The sequence below is a fragment of the Hypomesus nipponensis genome, chromosome 8 (genome assembly GCF_054491055.1).
Source record: "Hypomesus nipponensis isolate SF chromosome 8, ASM5449105v1, whole genome shotgun sequence".
NCBI lineage: Eukaryota > Metazoa > Chordata > Actinopteri > Osmeriformes > Osmeridae > Hypomesus > Hypomesus nipponensis.
Window position 1 is genome coordinate 16826792 of NC_140368.1, and position 17128 is coordinate 16843919.

At 42.8% G+C, this 17128-nt stretch overlaps 1 protein-coding gene across 8 annotated transcripts in view; it reads left to right on the forward strand.

Moving 5' to 3' along the window:
* Positions 1 to 17128, forward strand: part of dlec1 (DLEC1 cilia and flagella associated protein) — a 138827-nt gene that overhangs the window by 84361 nt on the left and 37338 nt on the right. For all 8 annotated transcript variants that reach the window (XM_084702956.1, XM_084702958.1, XM_084702961.1 and 5 more), the window contains one exon: positions 11486 to 11639. In XM_084702956.1, the coding sequence (XP_084559082.1) occupies positions 11486 to 11639 (154 nt within the window). The remainder of the gene's footprint in view (positions 1 to 11485; positions 11640 to 17128) is intronic.

Genomic DNA, 17128 nt, shown 5'->3' on the forward strand with positions numbered 1-17128 from the left:
TGTCCATAAACAGCTGGTTGAGGGTGGTTGATCAGGGCTTGGCAGGGACGGACTGGGAGTAAAAATAGGCCCTGGACTTTGATCCAGAACCGGCCCCCCAAAACCGGCCCCGTATACGCCACCACAGCTGCCCTGCCAATCAGTGTTGCCAGGTCTGCGGTTTTCCCGCAGAATTGGGCTACTTTTGAAGTGTTGACGCGGGTTGATTTTTTTTGTCCGCTGGTTCGGGTAGACATATTTTGCATGCAAATTACATTAATATCTTTACTAGAAATTTATATTTTAAATGAAATCATTTATTTATGCCCAAATCCTACCAAACTGACTCCAGATCAGCACATACACACATGGACATGGGGCACGCACACATGCACACACGCACTGTGCGTGTGCAGACGTGCCTAATGCACTCAGTCTTCCGAGAAAATCTTCTAAAAACTGGTTTTAAGGCATACTAAACATTTGGTGTTACTTTGTAGATATTACAATAGATTTGGCAATGAAAGCAATGCTGTTGGACTTTAAAAGCAGCCAAGGAGCTCTCAACCTTTATTACTCATTTTAAAACTATTTGATACATTTAATATAAAAGCATCATAGAATGTAAAGTAACAGCTAGCTGGCGTCAGTTACTTGTAAAATGTATAGATAATGTTTAACAGTAAAATCTCAATTTAGCTTGCACCTAACATATTTGAGTGTGCTAACATTAGCAATAACGTCAGCTAGTTCGAAGTGTATGCATAGGCTAACCATTAAATTAGCAGCACATTTCCCATATTCCCACAATGAATAAACATGGACTTACCTGAAAGTGATGCATGGGCATCATCTCGCAGACAAGACTCCTCTTGTCTTTTTGAGGCAATTTTCGAATAGTTGACCTAGCCTACTGTCAAAGTTCGTCAGGCCACTGAGATAGGAAAGGGCACCCACGGCGAGCTTGGGAAGTTTTTTTTTTGGGGGGGGGGCACCATCGTAACTTTTTTTGAGCAATTAAATATATCTCTTGTTCTGCCTATGTTGTGATATACATGCCTAAAAGGTGCGTAATATTTATATACTGAAATCATATTGGCATTATAATTATTATAACTATGATGATTGTTCAGTTGGCAATTTTTTGGTGCCCCCCCAAGTCTCGGTGCCCTACGCACAGCGCGTAGTGCGCGTTATGGGAGTGGCGGCACTGCAAATAGTAGTACTGTTAGTCAACAACACAAATGTATTGCTGTAAATTGTAATTTGGGAAAAAAAGGCTAAGAAAACAAGGAAATAAACAAATAATTTTTACCTGGGTGACAGAGCTTGAGTACGCAACAGCACTGTTCATTGTGGGTCAGCATCCTATCTCTGACCAGGGTCAGGCCAGAGATTTTCCTCAACATCAGAGGCAATGTTTTCTCTAGCTAGCCAAACAGCAGGGAAAATGCCCCTGAATGCCTGAGCCATCCCTGACAAGACTCAAGAGCAATGTCCCCACAAGCTTCTTCCATGACTTGGAGAAGGTTGTTCTGTCATAGGGATTTCTGTCATAGTGTGGCATGGATCTCATTTGAGATTGTTGTTCTTCTTCCTCTGCCTCTTCCTCTCCCTTGTCCACCTCCTCTCATTTTGACAATTCTGCCTTTTCCTCTGATATTTGCATCCATGATTTCAAAGTACTGATGAGCTTACCTTTGTATTCATTCCAAACCCCTGATTGCTTGTTGAGTATATTTGCTTGTTAGTGCTTAAACATGGATAACTGGTTGTTAAGGGTGTTTGAATTGCGCTGGTTTGGGTTTACTTATCAAATGGCAGTGTTTTCTCAATGCCATAATGGTGATAATTGTGTCTTAAAGTGAGAGGTGTGTTTAGACTTTTGCAAAGAAGTGTGAATGAACCTGAGAAATGTGTCAAAAAGGGTAAATTGTGTTTAAAGACTGGGGTACATGGTCTTTCTGCTGGGATTTGGCAAAATGGTAATGTGGGGATGGCTTACGCTTACCATTTTTGTGTGTTAGCAATCGAGAAAAACTGTAACTCAAAAACACATTACATTAACTCTGAACAGAAAGGGTAGGTACTGCACTTCAGCGCTGATTGGCTGCAGTAGGCTAACTAACAATAAATATTAAATTGATCAACAGAAGTACAAAATGCAATAGCTTGACAGAGATACGTGTACCAGGACATTTTGGGTATGGAAGCATGTAGCATAGGCTACTTATGCAAATGCATAAATTGTGTGTTAAACGTAAACATCAATAGCCAAACGACTAGTCCATGAACTTGATCGTTTTGGTTGGAAGGAAATAGGAAACATTTGTGTTAAAAATTCAGCTGTCCTGACACGTACTGCTCTTTATTTTAATCAGGGTAATTCCTATGAAATAATCTTTGATATGCTGTTAACGTTTCACAATATTACAATAAGTAGCCTATGCGCACGCTATAAACGCAGTTGAAGGAAGCAGGACTTTTCAGAAGAAAAAACTAATAGTTCACGACAGAAGAACAAAATGCCACAATGACAGAGTAACGTGGACAAGGATAGTTGTTTGGCTATCGATTTCCACATTTAACACGAAATACTTTTGCCTAAGTAGCCTACTATTTGCTACATTCTTCGATAGCCAAACAAATGTCCTGCTGCACATAACTCTGCCAGGCTATTGCATTTTGTACTTCTGTTGATCAATTTAATATTTCTTGTTAGTTAGCCCACTGCAGCCAATCAGCGCTGAAGTGTAGTACCTACCCTTTCCGCTCAGAGTTAATGTAATGTGTTTTTGAGTTAATGTGATGTCGTTTTCAATTTGGGGGAGCGTGTTTTTGTATTGGGGGGAGGTGAACAAGTCATCCGATTTGGGGGGAGTTGACTCGTATTCGGGGGGGAGTGTTTTCATTTGGGGGATGTACTCATATTAGGGGGTGTGTTTTGCACTTCAGGGCCACCGTAGGATTCAGCCTTGAAAACACTCCACACCTATGTCACCACAGGCCAATTCCATTGCCTGTAGGAGATTTACCCTGGTATATGGGTTTCGGTCATAGACCTTTCACTGCCACACAGAGAAAAACTCTTTAATTGGGTTGAGAAAAGGGCTGTATGGTGGAAGGTAAACATTTACAGTAAAAAATGCTGGTTGATATTGAACTATTCTTGTATATAGACACCACGGTGAAAGATGACATTGTCCCAAACCACCATTAGAAACAAGTGTGAACAATTTTGAGTCAGTGTGTTTTACAGATGACAACTGTGTTGTAGTTGTGTTTACTGTGTGCCCCCTGTGTTTACCATTTTGCAGCACAAGTGCATCACAGTGCAAAATGTGTTTAGTGAATGAGAATGTGTTTAGAGTTTTGCCAAAAGAGTGTCTGATTTGACAAATTGGTTTAGTTCACTGAACATTTTTGATTTAGAAAATGGGGTTTAGTCTTTTAGCAATTGTGAAAAACTATAAGAACCACTTGCCTCAGGGGCAGTGTTGCCGTGACCAACGACGTACAGAATGCTTTGACCGCCATTGCTGTAAGTTTACAATTCATATTTCAACTAAACAGTACATGTAAATCAGCATCTGAATTCAAATGTGACGAGAAATGGGCAGTCTAGTTGCTGAAAATTTGCTTATTTTATTGATGAAACGGCTAATTTGGGAATTTGCTCGGACTTTTCAATAACCTAGCATCGTAGTGCAGCGCCACCTACTCTTCTGGGAGTGAATTGTTTTCAGCACCCACAGCCTTCGGAGCATTATAAATTTAACCAATCCGTCTGACTCTGTCCGTCCGTCTGTCCGTGACGGAGTCGAAGAAGTATAATTTGGCTTTTACAGTAAGTACAGGGACAGACTGCGTTTGAAACTATAACAACATTAAAAGTAGAGGTGCTCTTTACACACGGTAGCAAAACATCAGGCATCAAGCAATGACTATTCTATTCGCGATTCTCGCATTGCTCAAACAAATTTGGGGGATTCAAATAATTTTGGGCAGGGGCGTAGACAGACATTGTTAACATTTGGGGTTCAGCCCAAACCTAACATTGGACCTTGAGTATGTTTAATTACACCTCAGCTAAAGACCTAATTATAAAATCCAAAATGTTTTTCAGATTTATATAATAAAAACATTACTTTAGACGCATTGTTATCATGACTGTGCCAAATCCGATTATATCTTCACCAATTATATCATATATATATATCTTCACCGATTATATAATATATATATATATCTTCACTCACTTTGCCATTTCTCCTGTCACTGACTGTCGATCTGTAGATGTTCACTGACATGCTAGAGACACTACATTTATTCTGACAGACTGTTACAGGATGTTACAAAAACTCACACATCACACACATTGTTAGTTTTTTTGCCAAGATATAAAAATGACATTTGGGGCTACACTCAAAAGAATCCCGTCTGCAGCCCCCGAAAAAATGGCTGGCGACGCCCCTGATTCGCCCTCACAGTGCCTGTGATGCAGTCAGTAATAAGATGTCTGTGAGACACACACACACAGATTCTTGGAAGTATACTGTAAGTACACAGTGCACAGTGCCTGTGATGAAGTTGGTGACACACACACAGGTTCCTGGAATTATGAATAGGGCAGTGCCCATGAGTCAGTCAGTGAGTAAGATGTTGGTGACACACATTTCTCGAATTATAGTTTTTTTTTTGTGGCTTTGGTACCTACATTTCTAAGAATACAATTGAAGTTATCTGGATTATTTCACTGGATAAGACCGTCTGCTCAATGACTAAATGTTCTCAAAAGTACTAGTTCAACCTCCACATCATCTTTTCACTTATGCACATCATGAAAGCGATTTCCCATTCTTTTAAGTAAATTCCTAATGCTCTGGTACATTTATACAAATGATTGTAGCCTACAATTGTCTGCTGTTTCATACATTATCATTTGCTTATGTCATGTTGGTTCACTGTTAAATAGTCTTACTCCCATTAAAGGTCACATGACATGAAAACTTCACTTTAGGAGGTTCTTTAACATTAATATGAGTTCACCTAGCCTGCCTTTGGTCCCCCAGTGGCTAGAAATGTTGATAGGTGTAAACCAAGCCCTGGGTATTCTTCTCTGCCTTTAACCAAATGGAAGCTCAAACGCTCGGTTTAAAAAATCCCCTAATGTTACGTAACATTAGGGAAGGTTACCTCCCCTCTCTCTGCTTTGCCCAACCAGAGAATCTGGCCCGCCCATAAGAAACTGAGCTACAACCGTGCAAGTGTTTTTAACCTCGAGAGACATCATGGCTTGCAAACAAACGAAACATTACATTTGCTCAGTTTGGATGTACAAAGGAAAACAAAAGTATTTTTGGAGTTCCTTCATCCGAGCCTCTGAAGACCCAGGGTCTAATTTAATTTTCTCTGGAAATGCGCCGACACAACTTCCCAAAGTTTTGTATGTCTGCGCCAAACATTTCAGCCACGACTCTTTCCTCAACTTGAGCTAATACAAAGCTGGCCTTGCTGAAATAAAAATTCTGGATCAGTACTAACCCTCCTTGGTCCAGCTACAAACCTTGGACAAGTTAATTTAACTAATGTTATATCCTTTTGTTGCTTCACTGTATATGGTTACTGAGCTTGCTACCCTTAGAATGTGGCTGTAACATTAGCTCTGCAGCTAACAGCTGAGTTACTGTCGCTAATGTAAAGGTAGATAGCATCAAGTATGTGTGTGAATACACATGCTGTAACGCGAGTGTTGTACACTTATTTGTTATCTGGATAACCGTCCTGCTGTTGGTGTTATGGCGCGCGCGATATCCTTTCCCTTCATTGAAATTACTATGAGTGTGCACCTCTCCAAACCAGGGTGATCAGATGAGAAATGGCAAATTCGAGGCATCTTACAGCAACAGGGCTACGAGCCATTGCGAATACATTCACTGTAAACATTAGCGCATGGTGCCGCCTCTCTCCTCATTAGCATTTAAAGCTACAGACACAGAAACAGCTCATTCGGAGGAAAGCTCATTGTGGGACTGCTCGTAGTGGCTGTAATTCTGCAACAAGGCTGAATTTCGGGAAAGGGAGTATTAGGGGACCACTAAGGCCTATATAAAAGCATCCAAAAACAGCATGTCATGGGACCTTTAATTACATGCACAACGGTTGAGCCAGTTGTCATAATTGGGAGTCAGGTGGCTGAGCAGTTTGATTCCCGTCCGTACAAAATTACGTTGTGTCCTTGGGCAAGGCACTTCACCCTACTTGCCTCGGGGAATGTCCCTGTACTTGCTGTAAGTCGCTCTGGATAAGAGCGTCTGCTAAATTACTAAATGTAAATAATTGTAGGCCAATTCACCATACAGTGCTGCATCTACAGCAGTGGTTTTCAAACTTTTTGTGCCCAAGGCACACCAAAGGGGGGGTCAGATGGCTGAGCGGTTAGGGAGTCGGGCTATTAATCAGAAGGTTGTTGGTTTGGTTTCCGGTTATGCCAAATGACGTTGTGTCCTTGGGCAAGGCACTTCACCCTACTTGCCTCGGGGGGAATGTCCCTGTACTTACTGTAAGTCACTCTGGATAAGAGCGTCTGCTAAATGACTAAATGTAAATGTAAAGGGCAAGTCAAAATCTCAAAGCACACTTGTATTCATATCTGTGCAAAGCGCCTCTATAACATGTGTTATCACTCTGTAAACTTTTATTTTTATTTGTATTTACTAATCAGTGGCGATTTCTTTAAGACTGCAAGGGAAGTTCAGCTTCCCCTAACAAAAAATTAATGGTCAAATATTTACTATTGTGTCAACATTTTAAATGCGTTAGAACATGTTCATATCAAAGACAAGTTTGTTCAGAATCAGCTACATATATTAGCAGGTTGACTGACTGATTTTCTTCTCATACATTTCGATAGTGCCACAGTGCATTTCATTTTGAAGCTCAGCTTCCATGGACTTCCATGGGGCTGCTCTGAGCAGTTTTTTTCAGGGCTTCAAAATTACACGGCCATTGGATAAATGCTGCAATTATGTCCCGCCCTGGACGCTCAGCGTCTCTGGGGGTGAAAGTAGGAGTGGGCTGGCCTGGACGCTGGGCTTCCGCGTGATGATTGGAGGGTCTGTCGAAAGACTGCATCTCCTTTTGATTGACAGTAATTTTGTACTATAAAAAGTCACTGAAGCTGTTCAAGCTCAGTCCCATCGTGGATTTTACAACTGTAGTTGAAAGACAAACTGCAGCAACCTATTTCTTGGTATTTGTTTGGCAAAATTGCTAACCAATTTTCATCATACATTTCATGTATGATTCACGAACATTCACGAACCACGTTCCTTGTTTCAGTATAATCTAATTTCCAAATTTCTTCCTTCAAGATTAATATTGTTTTGTTAGATCGTTCGTTCATTAATTAATTCATTCAGTGGGTTAGGCTAGTGTCGTAGGGGTGAACTAGCAAGTGAACTAGCCAAATAAATGGAAGGTTTTTAGGGTGTAGGCCGAAAATGAGCTTCCACTCTTTAAAAGACCAGCAGCCGCCACTGTTACTAATGTTATAGGGAAAGGTGCAATCACTGAGGGTCATCCGATTAGAATGAAGAAAAAAAGGGAGACTTGGATATCCAGTTGAATCATTACTCTTTGTATTAAATACTTGTAAAAAACAATGAATTCATTGAGGTGTAGGTGGGTGTATGTGGTAAAGCACAAACAGAAAATATACATTAATACATAACTCAGTAGTACCATTTGAATAACACATTATACAGGGAACTAGCCCTCGTGAGGCCAACAATGACGGTGTTTCACTGGGCATACAACGTGACTTCCGCGTATGAGTGAAGTGACCAATATACAAGGGTACCACACTATAAAAACCTTTAAAGACAACCAAGTACAAGAAAGTGCAAAAGTGCCCGGAGCAAGGTGCCACTCCATCCGAATGTGCCGTAAAGCAAACTAAAAACATTTGTAACGTGTGGAGTGAAGTCATGTGACCAACGTGATTTCCATATATGGTAATTTAAATAGAAACGCCTTAACTGGGCAACTTACCAACTACTTACTCTGGCCTTTTTTAACAACTAATATATAATAACATAATATTTATTGACAAAATAATTCAATAATTAATATGAAAGTTTGTAAAATTACTACAAATGTATATTTGAGCAGCATTTAAACATTTTATATTGCACATTTGCTATTTAACATTTGCTATTTTGTCTACTTACAAGCTAGTGAGAAACATGTGCCTGTCGTTGCTCGTAGATTTTTTTTATTCTTGGTGGTACTGAAGAGAGGGCCACTCGCAAGTCCTGTTCAACGGAGAGGCGTGACCTCCTGTTGCTCTTCATGTAAACAAGAGTATAGAATGCCAACTCACACAGGTAGGTAGTGTGAAAAAGAAGAAGTTGTTCAATCGCGTGGTGGGAGATGGTTGGGTACTCTGATGCAGAAGCCAACCAAAACTGATCCAGTGGGAGCTCGCTAAATTTGAGTTTCATTGTGCGGTCCATACGGAGCTCTGCACATTCCTCTCTCTCCCTGAAAATGAGCTTTTCTGTTGAGGATTCCTGATTGAATGGGACTCGAATCCAGTCAAAGTCCTCGATGTCGGCCATACGTGGAAAGTACCGCTCAAACCTCTCTTTTAATGTCTGAAGGTGTTTAAAATAAAGCGCGCAGCCTGTGGTGCGGCTGATGCCAGTGGGAACATCTCCATGGAGCCCTTTTCCAAAGCCTCCTGCCACAGGATAAGCTTGCCCATAGACCCCCGAATCTTGTCTGTGGACGATAGAATGTTGTCATTCCTGCCCTAAAGCTTGGCGTTTAACTCGTTGAGATGCCCAAATATATCTGCAAGGTAAGCCAGCTTGAACAAAATCAACAACAACAAACAAATAATTTCTGCATTTGCAGGTAGCAACGCTAGTGCTAAATAACTATTTAACTGGTCGGCTCCATGACGCCAGTTAAGTTGCTAGCTCCTGAGACTTCTCACCAAAAGAACGAAGGGGAACCTTTGATTAAGACATGTTTGTAGGTACCTCGCAAAAAGTTGCCTCAACTTTCCAAGACCTTTAACTACGGCACTAATGCTGAAGGCTCGCTGATATAGCTGTCGGTCTTACTAGAACGCCGTAGATATGCATCGTTGCTAACGTGTGCTGACATTGTGACTGTGCGTATGTGAGAAAGATGCGTGAGTGACAGACAGACGGAGGGAGAGCAGGCAAAGGAAATGCTGCTGAACAAATACGCTACGTGTTTTAACCTAAACAGTGTTAAAAAAAAAATTGTACGAAACGCAATATGAGGAGGCCGGTGTTGATTCTGTGGCACACCGCCAAAAATTAGTCTATGTGTGGGAAACACTGGTGTTCATTCGAAAACTCCAAATCCTCTTCTCGTAGCTTATAAAGACGGGACAGGACTTTGCCCCGTGACAGCCAACGTACCTCTGGGTGGAGGAGTAGGCTTTGGTGGTCAGCTCCCATCTCAGCGCACAGTTGGGAGAATAGCCGAGACTTTAGGGGCCTTGATTTTATGTAATTCACCACCTGCACAGACTGATCCAGCACCTCATCCAACTCCGGGGGCATGGTTTTGGCATCTAATGCCTCTGGATGTAAAATACAGTGGTTTGTCTCAATATTTTGGTTTTGTGCTTTAACTTTGGCAATAAAACCTCTCACTCTCCCCGTCATGCATGCCGCACCAGCTGTACAAAGACTGACGCACTTGTCCCAGGTCAGACTTTTCTCTTTTAAATAGTCATTTGTTACCCTGAATATCACTTCCCCTGTTGTGTGGCTTTCCATTTCTTTACAGAAGAAAAAAGGCTCTTTGATTGAATTACCATCAACATCTGACGTTTGCCAGAAGTTATGCAGACCCACTTATGTCAGTTGACTCGTCTACCTGTAGAGAAAATGTGCCACTGACCTGCAGTTTCTCTGTCAACTGTTGTTCTATGTCATCTGACATGTCGTTGATCCTTCTTTTAACTTTATTATCTGACGAAGGAACTTTTGATAAGGCATTTACGGCATCTGGACCCAGCATGACACCTGCAATTTTTTTCTGCTTTGCAATAAGCTCCGCTAGCATACAACTTGCCTGCATAGCCTTATCAGACACTTTTACACAATCAAAGAAACGATCCCTCGCTCTTTTAAAGAAGGCCAAGTTTCTCAACATGAAAGGGATGTTTGGTTTCCAAGTGCCTCTTCAGTTTACTTGGCACCATGTTAGCAGTAGCCAACTTCTCCCGACAGATGACGCACTCGGGATGGGGACAGTTGACATCCCCGGTCCAGCCGAAGCCATAAGACGGGTAGCTTTCATGATACTGTCTACTGACAGTTTTTCTTTTCTTCTCTTTAGGTGGTTCTTCTACGCTGACTATCTGTGGTTGCTCCTCACAATAAAGCGATACATTTTCTGTCTTTCTTAAAGACGTTTGAGCAAAACTAGCTAACCGCAAGCCGTTATTGTTGTTTGACAGGACTTTCGGAGGTAACATTCTTTGTGCGTCTGTGTGTTGTCCACCAAGTTCATGAACTTGTACGCTGTATGTGCCACCAAGGCTGATATTTTATTACAAATCTTACTGGCGCTAAGCCATCAATTCTGAAATTTTATAGCAAAATGTGTATGGCTGTCACAAAATCCCACGGCAAACCTGGCCTTGCCTCACGGCATACTGAGGCACACCGTTTGGGAACCTTTGATCTACAGTTCTGCCTGAGGGACGTTTGCTATGTTTATGTTAACATATTTTTTCCTTGAGCTATGCAGTGCTGAAAAATACAGTAGTCTTGTTTTTTTATATACATAAATAAGACACTGACAACCGACTGAGGAGGCAAAATGTGCATCGCATGCCTGCATCGCATGCCTGCATCGCATGCCTGCATCGCATGCCTGCATCGCATGCCTGCATCGCATGCCTGCATCGCATGCCTGCATCGCATGCCTGCATCGCATGCCTGCATCGCATGCCTGCTTTTAAAAAAAGGACCAAGGAGGCTGTGCACATTTGCAATGTCCAGGCAGAGTTTTTGCATCAGTTAACTAATTAATTGATGTAACAACATTTTCTGATGTATACTGAAATAAAATATCCACTTTATAAGCAATTAGCAACAATGCATGATATCCCCCCTCCCCCTAAATTAAATTACATGAGTCCTTGAAACACATCTCTAAACTAGATAGCTGTGACGGCTCAAGGCTGAATGCACCAGGGAATTAATAGACTTAAGTTTTCTGTGCTGCATTATCTAAGACTACTCAGTCATTTGTCTTTGTCATTGTGTCATTTGTCAATGTGTGAACATGACATTATTTGATCTTTCCAGAAATATGAACAACATATGTTCAAATAATAAATCGAACCCTAATAAATGTTAAGAAATGTATTGGGTAACAGAATATCTATTTCATATATTTTAGATGCAAACGAGAATATCTAGCTGTCACTTGTTGTCTTGCCTCCACGCAGCCACCTCTTGGTGCAGGCGGATGTCCAATCCCCCCAAGTGTGTCTGCTGAGCTGTGAGCTGATCTTCTTAGAGCTCTATGTGGAGGTCCCTGCCAAGACAACTGTGACAATGTTAAACCAAACCTTGCTTCCTGCACAGTTCACCTGGATAGAGGTCAGTTACTATCAATATCATCATGCATCATCTACGCAATGTACATCATAAACGTAGTGGTTACAATTCAATAGCATTGTCTCTGGTCACCTCTCCGGGAAGCATTACCATACCGTGGTGGAGAGGTTTGTGTGTCCTCATGAATATGAGGGCTGTGTTGTATGGAGCCTGGTGCTCCTGGTAGGGTCTCCCAGGCAAAGTGGTCTCAGGTGAGGAGCCAGACTAAGAATGGTTCAAGAAGGCTTACATGGAAATCAATCTTAGAGGATGAGTTACCCTGCCCGGAGGAATCCCGAGGCCCCCATCTGGAGCCAGGCCCAGACAGAGGGCTCTCTGACGAGCGCCTGGTGACTCGGTTGCCCATGGAGCCCGGCCAGGCACAGCCCGAAGACGCAATGTGGCACCCCCTCCTTTGGGCCCACCACCCATGGGAGAAACCGTGGGAGTCAGGTGTGCTGCTACATGGGTGGCAGTGAAGGCCAGGGGCCTCGACGGACCAGACACAGGCGGCAGAGGCTGGGGATGTGGAACGTCACCTTGCTGGGGGGGATGGAGCCGGAACTGGTGCGGGAGTTGGAGCGCTACCGGTTGGATCTGGTGGGACTTACCTCTACGCACAGTCTTGGCTCAGGCTCCATACCCCTGGATAGGGAATAGACTCTTCTTCTCTGGAGTTGACCAGGGTGTGAGGCAATGGACCGGTGTGGGGATACTCACAAGCCCCCGTCTGAGTGACGCTATGTTGGAGTTTACACCGGTGGACGAGATGGTCGCCTCCCTACGCCTACAGGTTGTTTTCTGTCTCACCCCCCTATTTTGACGATCTGAAACGCAAGTATCAAAACGCAAAGCGCAAGTAACTTTGTGGGCGTGACTTCAGCTTGGTTGTTATTTTGCCGGCGGGATAAATGACTTTGCGCCTGGCGCAAATCTAAAAAGGGTTGGTCTGAAGTAGCTACATTACTAATGGGTGTGGTTTGGGCGTAACGTGCAATAAACCAATCAGAGCATCATCTCACATTCCCTTTAAGAGCAGCGCTTGTTCCATAGCGAATTGCTATTATAACGGCGGATTTGCCAGGCGCACGCCAGAGGTTCACAGCCGAGGAGATCGACGTTGTCGTCAGGGCCCTAAAACATAGAGAAGTGACATTGTATGAGAAAGGCAGAGCAGTTTTCTCATTGCACTAAATTGCCCACTCATGCTACTCATTCAAATTATTATTCTTATTTTTACATATATTAAAAAAAATTAAATTGTTATATTTTAAAATTGTTTAGTTCTTAGAATTAGTTTAAGTAATGTACTTAATTTATACCAGCATATGTTTATTGTTTGCACCTTCCTACCACAGCAAATCGCGTATTTGTGTAACATAAGCTTCATGGCGAATAAACCAAATTCTGATGGGCATGGGAGAAGAAACCTAACCAAATTAGCTTCGGTTAAACAGTCATGGGAGGAAATTACCACCGTTGTTACAAATGAAGTTCACATACATAGAAATTTCTTATGAAAATCTTTTTATAATCATTGAAGAAATGTAACACACCATAAATCAAAACAATGTAACTTAGCTTCGCAGAAAAAAGACCCTGGCCTCGCCAGCAGTGCGCACGGACCAAGCTTGCGCCCTTAAAATAGCATCTGAATATTACACCATTGACTTTAAACCACGTTTTTCCCGGTCAGTGGCTGAATTGTTTTTCGGAAACTGCAAAATAGCACCAGGGAACGTTTGCGCCGGAACACGCCTCCTTTTTCGCTGAACCGCCCACGGGAGCGCAAAGTCATTTCGACGTGCGTCTGTGGAGGGAAAAGTCGGCTTTGCGTCGAGTGCAAACTAGGAATGACACTTGCGTCGTTGACTAAGTCAATTGCGCTGGGTGCAAGATAGGGCCCTCAATGTGTTTGTTACATCTGAGTCATTGTGATGTTTAAAAAATATATATTTGAATGCTAGATTTATGTATTGTTTTTAGGTATATTTTAGGTTCACATATAGTAAAGTCACATAGAAGTCTGGTATATCTTTACATTTACATTTATTCATTTAGCAGACACTTTTATCCAAAGCGACTTCCAAGAGAGAGCTTTACAAAGTGTATAGGTCACTGATAATAACAACAAGATAGCCCCAAAAACATTGCGAGTAGCCAAAACATGAAGGACATATTGTGAACAACCAAAATAAGTGCCAAAGGGAAGAACCATAAGAGCATGTAGTTAAATGAGTTACAATTAAACAACATGGACCGCTATAAGTGCAAGTGTACCTGTAGAAAAACAAGCAACAATAAAAACAATATCACAGCAAGTACAAACATTTTAAATCAGTTACCATTAACCACAAGAGTAGCAAGTCTCTAAGCAAGAGTCATTGTGATCCTTGAAGAAACTAACATTGGGTCAAGCAAACCGTTCCTATGTACCGTTGTACTCCCAGAACAGGTGCGTCTTGAGCCTTTTCTTGAAGGAGGAGAGACCGTCAGTGTCTCTGATGGAGGTGGGGAGTTGATTCCACCACTGGGGGCCAGACAGGAGAAGAGCTTGTGTTGGGAACGGGCGGTCTTGAGCGGTGGGACCACCAGGCGGTTGTCTGAAAAAGTCCGTAGGTGGCAGGTGGGGGTGTAAGGTTTCAGGAGAGACTTGATGTAGTCGGGTGCAGTCCCGTTCATTGCTTGGAAGGTCAGTACCAGGGTCTTGAATCTGATACGGGCCGTGATGGGTAGCCAGTGGAGAGAGATGAGGAGCGGGGTAACATTGGAGCGTCTGGGTAGATAGTAGACCAGGCGGGCCGCTGCATTCTGAATCCTCTGGAGAGGGCGGGTTGCGCATGCTGGGAGACCAGCGAGCAGCGAGTTGCAGCAGTCATTCTCAAAGTGTGGTCCGCGGACCTGCCCCCGTAGTGGTCCGCGACGGCCACAAGAAAATATTGCAACATTTCTTACATGCAACTCAGAATGAACAAAACACAGTCAGTAGTAGCCTATTAGGGCTACACACGTTCCGCATTCTGACATCGCAGCCTCTGCATGGGTTATACCAGAGCATGTGAGGGAGTTCCCCCCTCCCAAATAGAGTTGGTTGGGTCCATAGACCAATTGAAAAACAGCTGTTTATTTTACATAAATCTCCCAAAACTATTTTGCGCTCAAATAATGGCCAAACATTTTTTGTGGAAGTCCCTATCTGCATCACATCAAACCCATATGTCCTAGGTTTGGGCTAGAATAATTACAATGTCTGGCTGTGTGCTTGATTAACACTCAGATCGTTAGGCAGTCTCAAAACTTTAACTTGTATTTTTTTCTTAGCGGAAATTATAATTAGTGGAATAGCCTACATTTTCAGTTAGAAAATCATGTGCCGCTAACAATTGTATGGCGCCAGGTCTGGAGGCCTGTTGTTCCGGGGATATAGCCTACTATTTAGCTAGATGGTCCGCGAGTTGTTATTTATTGGCCAAGTGGTCCTTGGTCTGAAAAAGTTTGAGAAACACTGCAGTAGTCCAACTTGGAGAGGACAAGTGCTTGGACTAGCAGCTGGGTGGAGTGCTCGGACAGGTATCTCCTGATCTTCCGGATGTTGTACAGGGTGAATCTACACGACCGGGAGACTGCAGCAATGTGGGCCGTGAGGGAAAGCTCGTTCATCCATGGTAACCCCAAGGTTTCTGGCAGAGGATGAAGGGGTCACTGTCGCAGATCCCAGGGTGATTGAGAGATCGTGGGAGATGGAGGGTTTAGCCGGGATGATGACAAGTTCTGTTTTGGCGAGGTTCAGCTGGAGGTGGTGCTCGGTCATCCAGGCGGAGATGTCTGTGAGGCAGGCCTCAATCCTAGCTGAGATCCCCGGATTGGTCGGGGGGAACGACAGGTACAGCTGCGCGTCATCAGCGTAGCAGTGGTAGGAGAAGCCATGGGAGGTGATGATTGGTCCAAATGAGGTGGTGTACAGAGAGAAGAGGAGGGGTCCAAGGACAGAGCCCTGTGGGACACCAGTGGAGAGCTGGCGAGGGTCTGACAGTTTGCCTCCCCAGGAGACCTGGTAGGATCTTCCCAACAGGTAGGATGAGTTCCACTGAAGTGCAGTGCCACTGATGCCCATCTCAGAAAGTCTGGAGAGCAGGATCTGGTGGTTAACTGTATCAAACACTGCAGAAAGGTCTAGCAGAAAGATGACGGATGACCTGGAAGCCGCTCTGGCATACTGGAGGGCAGTGGTGACTGAAAGGAGGGCAGTCTCTGTCTTGAAGCCCAATTTATTGGGGTCAAGCAAGTTGTTCTGAGAGAGCTGAAAGTTAGACAGTTGGTTAGATACAGCACGTTCAATTGATTTTGAAAAGAAGGGTAACAGTGATACTGGTCTGTAGTTCTGGAGGAGGGCAGGGTTAAGGGAGGGTTAAATATAATTAAATATGTATTGTTAGAAAGACCAGACACCGCAACAGGTTGCGCATGCGCAGAGATCGGGAGTAGGAGTTCGCAGCAAAAACTCCAGAAGAGTGCACGGTGCTAGTCCGGTGGTTAAGTTTAATGTGTACAATTGGTCGTGTTGCCTGTTCTCAGGCGTGTTTGTGCGTCACTGACGAAACGTGAGTCATTTTTGTTGTTGTGTCAGTGTACGCGTGAATTCGGGACTGTGTTGACGTTGGTTTGGTTAGCAGCTAGCATGTTAGAGTTCGGTAGTATGTGAAGACGTTAGCTGTATGTCTGGCTACTCTAAACGCAGTTTAGGTTAACTATTATAGATGCTTGTGAGTATGTTAGACTTGTGTTATATGTGTAAGCTCTCAGTTATTATTATTTGTAATGTGAATGAGTATTCTATTTCACCCGCAAAGATGCACGTTGCTGACTTGGTTAAACTTATAGGTTACTGAAACAGACGTAAATGACCACTAGATGGCAGCAAATCACATAGTAACCACCATTATTATGCTGTTCTTAGCAATTGGTTGTGTGTCTGCGATATGTTCATATTAAACCTGTATGTGAATGTTATGTATGCATACTAATGTATAATCTGTATTTGATTCCCCTTTGATAGACCACAAACAAGATAAAATAGTACATAAATATGCCTGAGTCCTGTGTACTGCTGTGCTGCCTGCAATAACCACGTAATCTCAGAGGAACGCATTCCGACTCCAGAGGTGTTCTAACAGACACACCAGGGCGACACCACCATATCTGAACCTGAACTTATACAGTCCTTTAACCCAAATCGTTCATCAGTTTTACATGTATCTTTCTTTTTAGACCCCTGTTCTATTTTATATATCTACTTAATAAAGGTATCATAACATGTGGCCTAAGAAGGTGCTTGTTTATGTTTCAGTTGGTTTGTCCACCTTTTTGTCATTGTTTTTATTGACATAATTATTTCAGATGTTTTCAGTCTTTATTTTAGAATTATTATATTTTCACACTGCGCCTTTTGTACATAATTTTTCAAAAATAAGAAAAGCTACTGTTTTTCTATT